At 40.9% G+C, this 7,832-nt stretch overlaps 1 protein-coding gene across 1 annotated transcript; it reads right to left on the reverse strand.

Annotated features, from left to right (window-relative positions):
• Positions 1-752: 752 nt before the first annotated feature.
• LOC311271371 (uncharacterized protein) lies at positions 753-4,018 on the reverse strand (the record flags this gene model as incomplete). Its single annotated transcript, XM_084377008.1, has 5 exons — positions 3,955-4,018; positions 1,866-1,918; positions 1,297-1,656; positions 1,048-1,109; positions 753-815 (listed from the first exon to the last, which is right to left on the reverse strand). The coding sequence occupies exons 2-5, from the start codon at positions 1,909-1,911 to the stop codon at positions 753-755; spliced, it is 531 nt and encodes a 176-aa protein (XP_084233134.1). The 5' UTR covers positions 1,912-1,918; positions 3,955-4,018.
• Positions 4,019-7,832: the final 3,814 nt, after the last annotated feature.

Consider the following 7,832-nt stretch of genomic DNA (forward strand, 5'->3'; position numbering starts at 1 on the left):
ATGACTGTGTTTCAACCTACATGAGAAATTGATGATCATTAGCACCTGTTTGGTATAATTGGTTGATCATACACCTGACTATAATCCTACGAAATCCCTGACTTTGTGCAAGTGTACCTAGAAGAATTGATGCTGGTTTGAAGGCAAAGGTAGTAACACCAAATATTGATCTGATTTAGATTTTTCTTTTGTTCGCACACTTTGCATTTTGTGAATTGATAAAAATAAACAATTATTTATATTTTTAAAAGCATTCTTAGTTTACAGCATTTTTTCACACCTGCCTAAAACTTTTGCACAGTACTGTATATACAGTTGTAACATACACATGGTGTACGAGGTCGACATATTTCTCAGCATTATTTCAAGTGACACAGAGCAGATTTCAGATCTGTCTAATAAGTGACAGAGTTTGATGAGACGTTCTGTCAAAATAATGGACAACATAAAGGTGAAGAACAACGTTTCCTCCATCAACTCCATTATTGTTGTTCATCAGTTGTTCCCTCTGACTCTAAACCGTCTCATTAAGTTGTTGATTAAACTGTTTCCTCTGATCCTGCTGAGCTGGAACTTTTCCTAATTCCTCCACTGGACTCATCAGACAGACAGTCAATAAATAAAATGTAACAAACAACCAACACAACTCTCCATCACACTCTGTCCACCTGTTCAGTGCAACAACCTGATCCAGGATGTTGTGGTGGAGACAGGTCTCTGTGGGAACACAATAGTCCCTGATTTAACATTGTTTAACCAGCCTGAGCCATTTGTCCATTTCCTTTTCCTGCAACGGGACATTTGCCAGGAGCAGCCTTAAAACAGAGCTTGATTAGCACAAATCACATCCTGGAACTCTCCCCTCTCCTCCCTGGTTCCCTGATTGTCTCAAAGAACCAGATCCTGATCCTGATTCCTGATCCTAAATCCTCCACTGGACTCATCAGATTGACAGTGAATAAATAAATGGTAACGAACAAACAACACAACTACCACTGCTGCTGTTAGTCCCAGAAGACAGTAGAGGGTGATCCTTCCCCAACTGACCCTGTTCGGTCTCTCAGGTGTGTCTGTGTTGGGTCTCTCAGGTTGAGGCCAATCCCTCGCTACTGTAAAGAGACCAAACAACAGAACAGCTGAAGTTGTGACATATTTCTCAGATACTGTGAGAATGAAGTGAAGGATTGTGGATTGTGGTCGTCCTCAATACTTTTCTTCAGGTTCTTATTGATCCAAAAAAGCTGCTGAATTGAACCTGTTAATAAAGTTCTACTGACTTCTACTCAACCAACTTACCAGAGACGTTGAGCTGACATTCACCAAAGTCCACACCATAGTTTGTCCTCACATCACACAGGTACCGGCCTGAGTCCTCAGTCCTGAGTCTGGACACATGAAGTCTGAATCGTCCGTCTCTGAGGACGTCTTTGTCCCACTGGACTCGTCCTACAAACTGTTGATCCCGAGACTCTGGGACCTCAACACCTTCATGTAGATGAAACAGGACTGAGACTTTGTGATCAGTTATCATCTCACAGTGGATAAAAAGGGAGTTGGGGGAAGTGTCAGTTGTGGTTGGGAACATCCATTCCAGTGTGATATTGTGGTTCTCCTCTGCCTGATAGGAGGTCTGTGTCACATTCACTACAAATGTTCCTGTTGAGGAGACAGAGAGGGAAAGTGAGGAGCAGACACACTGACAACTTTAACATGGCAGCCTTTAAACTCCATCTACATGTTTCTGTGGACAGTTTAGTGACGTCTCAGAGCTGCAGAGGCTCATCAACATCAACTGTTTGCTCACATGTGGCTACTTTAACTGATTCACTGAATCACAGTGTAATAAAGTGAAGCTGGAAACTAACCACAGACACAGTTGAGGCTGATGAGCAGCAGGATCCTGCAGATCATCTTCTCCCTGTGAGAGGAGACAGAGGTGAAGAGTCATGTGATCACAGTTCAGTCCTCACAAACAAACATCTACAGTCTGTCTTTAGTCTTTACAATACTCCTTTGTCTTTATTATCCTGCTCATTACACACAAGGACTTCCTGACTGGACAGTCTTGATGCTAACGTTAAGCTGCTGTATTGTACTTCTGACACAAGATGGCACCAGTGGTTCAACTGTGACGATGAAGAGTTCAGTCCAACAGCTTTGATGGTGACTCAGTAAAAACACATCAGCAACTGTTTGGTGTAACTACGGAGCCCCCCTGGTGTCAGTCGAGAAGAAAAAAAAGTCATGTACTAAACTGAGGGAACAGATTACTAAACTGTGCGCACAGTTTACTAAACTGAGGGAACAGATTACTAAACTGAGGGAACAGATTGCTAAACTGTGCGCACAGTTTACTAAACTGAGGGCACAGATTGCTAAACTGTGCGCACAGTTTACTAAACTGAGGGAACAGATTGCCAAACTGCGCACAGTTTACTAAACTGAGGGAACAGATTACTAAACTGAGGGAACAGATTGCTAAACTGTGCGCACAGTTTACTAAACTGAGGGAACAGATTACTAAACTGAGGGAACAGATTGCCAAACTGTGCGCACAGTTTACTAAACTGAGGGCACAGATTGCCAAACTGTGTGCACAGTTTAGCAGCTGTTCCCTCAGTTTACTAAACTGAGGGCACAGTTTAGCAATCTGTGTAAACTGTGCGCACAGTTTAGCAATCTGTTCCCTCAGTTTAGTAATCTGTTCCCTCAGTTTAGTAATCTGTTGCCTCAGTTTAGTAAACTGTGCGACAAAACAAGGAAGTGGATTATTCAGCCTTTCTGGGTGTAGAGGTGTGACGACATAATGTCAGTGATGTAAACATATAACAGTAATACATATTGTGTACTTCATCTTTTTATTGTGCTTCTATTGTGTTCTATAGAAATGAAGCTGTTTCTGGTATAAAGTCCCTCATACAGCTGACTGATCCCAGTGAGCATTTCACACGTCACTCATCACAACTGGTTCAAAAGTGAAAGAAGAGACTTCTTGTACTCAGACTGCAACATGATGATTCACTCTTATTGTCACATTATAGATGATGAAAATTGTTTTTAACGTGAAGAGAAAATAAAATAAACATCAACCATTGGTGTTATAACTGATGAACTCAAACATTTCAGTTTCTGGAAACCTGTCCTGGAGGTTTTTTGTTAGCAGTAAACTGCCTGTATATTTACACATTATTAAAATAATTGATGCTTTTTAAATGGTTGAAAATACAAAAGATCTTAAAGTGTAACTAAACCCCCAAACAACTTTTTTCTGCTGAAAACAAATGTATTTGGGTATGAAGTAGTGTTGTTGATGTGTTCTGGTCCAACTCTTGACATTTTAGTCAAAGTATTTCAATTTGGTGTATTTTGTTGTAAAAATGTAAGAGTGACTGCCCTCTGTGGGTTGAAACCCGGCTATTACAATCTAATTTTGCTATTGGCTGAGATGGAGGCCGATGAGTTTTGGAGGCAGCTTATATCATGACTCACCACTGTTCGCCCGCCCCTCTGTGTGTGTTTTTGCATGTGTGAGTGTAGTGCTGTGGGAGGGGCTCTGGTGGAGGCTGCACAGAGTGACTGAACGTGTCTTAACTGCTCCTGGAGCCCCGCCCACAATCAAGGCATCTTTCGAATTTGAAGCCCAGATGCACCTCAGCCAAAACCTAGGGGTTTAGTTACACTTTAAACTTTCAGTTAATCAACGTTGAAATCCAGGTTTGTTTTCACTGGGTTAATTAAATAAATACATATGAGTTTGTGAGTCTTCGGTCATTTGTGTAACAAGTCTTTGTTGTGTGGTATCAAAAATGGGGGACTCAACCAAATGTCTCTATATGAATCAATGTTTAGAGTCAAGAATAACATCTTTATACAAAATGTTTTTAGAAAAGGAAACTAAGTTTCTGGTAGAATTTGATTTAACAGCTGACAAATACAACTTAAATGAACACTTACACATGTCAGGTCCAGAGTCTTCAGTCATTAACAGATGAAATCATGATGAGAGGACAGACTGCAGTGATCTGTGGGAGTGTTTGAAGGTGCTGGAGTGTGTTTAAAGTAGGCCCGCCCCTGTTGGACACTTCCTGAGACCTGATAGGCTTCATGTACGAGAGTAACATCAGATTATTTGTTGGTCTGCATGTCAGTTTCAGAAAGAGGTTGTCTGATCTGTATTCTCCAATCACACAGGTCTGGACACTCGTGCATTTCCAGGTGTATTTCTACAGTTTTTATCACTATGATGTTACCTTATGTTCACTTTAACTCATGCACTGTGTTCTGTGGAGAGAAGAGAAACATCTGCAGCTGTCTTTATGATTTAATTCTGATGACTCAAACACATATTGATATATACGAGAGAAAAGTGGGAAGGAAACAACTTAACAGTCAGGTAGTCAAACTAATGTCAATCTGTGTGTTATGAGATGTGTGACATGATAACTTTAAAGGAAACAAATGCTGAGTATCCCCCCAGTGATTACTGAACTTCAGTGAGACTGACAGATACCAGTATCACTTATCAGTTGTTGAAATTGATGTTTGGTGAAGATCTTGAAAACATTACCTACAAGTTATAAAACCAACAGCACCATTTCCATCTTCATATCACATAAACTTTGCTCTCTCACATTCAAAATGCCCGCATCGACGAGTGTTATCTATGATCTCATCACCAACTTCAGGCAACCGTTGAGCTTTTGGGGGCAGGGGAACTCCACACTGGCTTCATGCTTCACACAGGATAGGCTATTCATGTTTGCATAAAACTATGATGAATATCTCAGTTAGGGAAAACACATGCACAGCATAGTCTCACTTTGCAAACTTCTTCCTGACTATGTTCTGGTTCAGAGTGAAACTACAGTTTAAGTCGTTTCCTCTCCACTTTTCTCTCGTACATATCGATATGTGTTTGAATCATCAAAATTAAATCATAAAGACAGCTGCAGATGTTTCTCTTCTCTCCACAGAACACAGTGCATGATGGGAAACACTCCACTTTTCTCCTGATGAAAAGAAGTTTGATCTGAACTTTTCTTCATGCAATTCCAGGTAAGATAAGATGAAAAAGATAACATCTGCTCTTGTACTGACAGGTGCTATAAGCTCAGCGGTTGACTGAATTCTGTTGTTTATGAGATCATAGATATCAAACATGTACAAACTTGTAGGCCGCCACCCGGGGATTTTTTCGTGGTCCTCACATCATCACCAAACAACAATATCACCAACTGATAATTGATGCTGGGATCTGTCAGTCTCACTGAAGTTCAGTAATCACTGGGGGGGATATTCAGCATATGTTTCCTTTAAAGTCATCATGTAACACATCTCATAACACACAGACTGACATTAGTTTGACTACCTGACTGTTAAGTTGTTTCCTTCCCACTTTTCTCTCGTATATATCGATATGTGTTTGAATCATCAAAATTAAATCATAAAGACAGCTGCAGATGTTTCTCTTCTTTCCACAGAACACAGTGCATGATGGGAAACACTCCACTTTTCTCCTGATGGAAAGAAGTTTGATCTGAACTTTTCTTCATGTTTAAATGTAACTACATGATTTTATTTGACGTATTCAATTGGTCCATGCGTGAAGTATAATTCATCTGCATTGTTTACGTTGTATAATGAAAAATCCCATTTTTGCGCCAATAGTTGATACTTGATTTTCCCCAGCCGAAATATTCACTACACCTTTGTGCAATGCCAGGTAAGATAAGATGAAAAAGATAACATCTGCTCTTGTACTGACAGGTGTTATAAGCTCAGCGGTTGACTGAATTCTGTTGTTTATGAGATCATAGATATCAAACATGTACAAACTTGTAGGCCGCCACCCGGGGATTTTTTCGTGGTCCTCACATCATCACCAAACAACAATATCACCAACTGATAATTGATGCTGGGATCTGTCAGTCTCACTGAAGTTCAGTAATCACTGGGGGGGATATTCAGCATATGTTTCCTTTAAAGTCATCATGTAACACATCTCATAACACACAGATTGACATTAGTTTGACTACCTGACTGTTAAGTTGTTTCCTTCCCACTTTTCTCTCGTATATATATCGATATGTGTTTGAAGCATCAGAATTAAATCATAAAGACAGCTGCAGATGTTTCTCTTCTCTCCACAGAACACAGTGCATGATTTAAAGTGAACATAATGTAAATCCAGGAAAATATATACGATACTCGTATATAGGAAATACACGAATGTCCAGACCTTTGTGGTTGGAAAATACAGATCAGACAACCTCTTTCTAAAACTGACATGCAGACCAACAAATAATCTGATGTTACTCTCGTACATGAAGTCTATCAGGTCTCAGGGAGGATTCAACAGGGGCGGGCTTCCTTTAAAACACTCCAGCACCTTCAAACACTCGTCACACAGATCACTGCAGTCTGTCCTCTCATCCTGTCTTCATCTGTTACTGACTGAAGACTCTGGACCTGACATGTGTAAGTGTTCATTTAAGTTGTATTTGTCAGCTGAGGAGTTATATTCTACCAGAAACTTAGTTTCCTTTTCCAAAAACATTTTGTATAAAGATGTTATTCTTGACTCTAAACATTGATTCATATAGAGACATGTTACAGTTTTTTTCGATTGCTTAAGCACCATTTTGAAAACAGGGCCCGTTTTCTCAAACACAGGGGCAGATCTAGAAAAATGTTTATGGGGTGGCGAGAGGGGGACAGAAATTTTTGAGGGGTGGCAACATATGGCAGACCAAAGACATATATACATAGACGTCAATGGAGTGAACTTTAAAAAGCTCCTACAAAGTGCTGTGAGTTAATGTCTCTCATTTACACATTCACACACATACGAATCTATTTGAGAAACAGACAGGAACCAAAAACAAGTCTGTAACATACTGATGATTATAAACATTAACTACTCCTCATATGTTTAATAAACAGGTAGGCAAACCGACGTATGTATTTTTATAATGTTTTTATCAAATCAAATCAAATCAAATTTTATTTGTATAGCCCAAATTCACAAATCACAGTTTGCCTCAGAGGGCTTTACAATCTGTACAGAGACGACACCCTCTGTCCTTCGACCCTCGATTCGAGTGAGGAAAAACTTGCCCCAAAAAAGGCCCTTTTAACAGGGAAAAAATGCGGAAGAAACCTCAGGGAGAGCCACAGAGGAGGGATCCCTCTCCCAGGACGGACAGACGTGCAATAGATGTCGCATGTACAGAGCAGATCAACGAGATCACAATGTATTCAATTATAAGCGATGGTTGACAGGAGTGAAAGTACACAAAGATGTATTACAGCAATAATGATGAAATGCACATGGAAATGTGATTACTAGTGATAACAGTAGTAATGATCAATGGCAAGGATGGTATGTAGCAATGCAGTACGATAATAGTAGTGGAACGTATGTAACAGAGATGTGACTAATATTAGCGACAGTAGTGGTGGGTGTCAGGCAGGGTCATGGCAGTAGGTGCATCCACGATCAGGCAGGGCCATAGCAGTAGGCGCATCCACGATCAGGCAGGGCCATAGCAGTGGGCGCATCCACGATCAGGCAGGGCCATAGCAGTGGGCGCATCCACGATCCACGACCCGGGCGCGGCCAGGATCCAAGGGAGCCTGTAGGACTAGAAAGCACAAGGACTCCGGGGAAGAAGCAAGTCAGTGACATGCAGAGATGGGGCATGTATACAGGCATAATGTATACAGATGGAGAGGAGAGGAGAGGGGAGGAGAGAGAAGCTCAGTGTGTCATTGTCCCCCGGACTAGGCCTATAGCAGCATAACTAAGAGCTGGTCCAGGACAGGCCTGGGCC

Source organism: Pagrus pagrus (genome assembly GCF_965226575.1).
Source record: "Pagrus pagrus genome assembly, chromosome: 16".
Taxonomy (NCBI): domain Eukaryota; kingdom Metazoa; phylum Chordata; class Actinopteri; order Spariformes; family Sparidae; genus Pagrus; species Pagrus pagrus.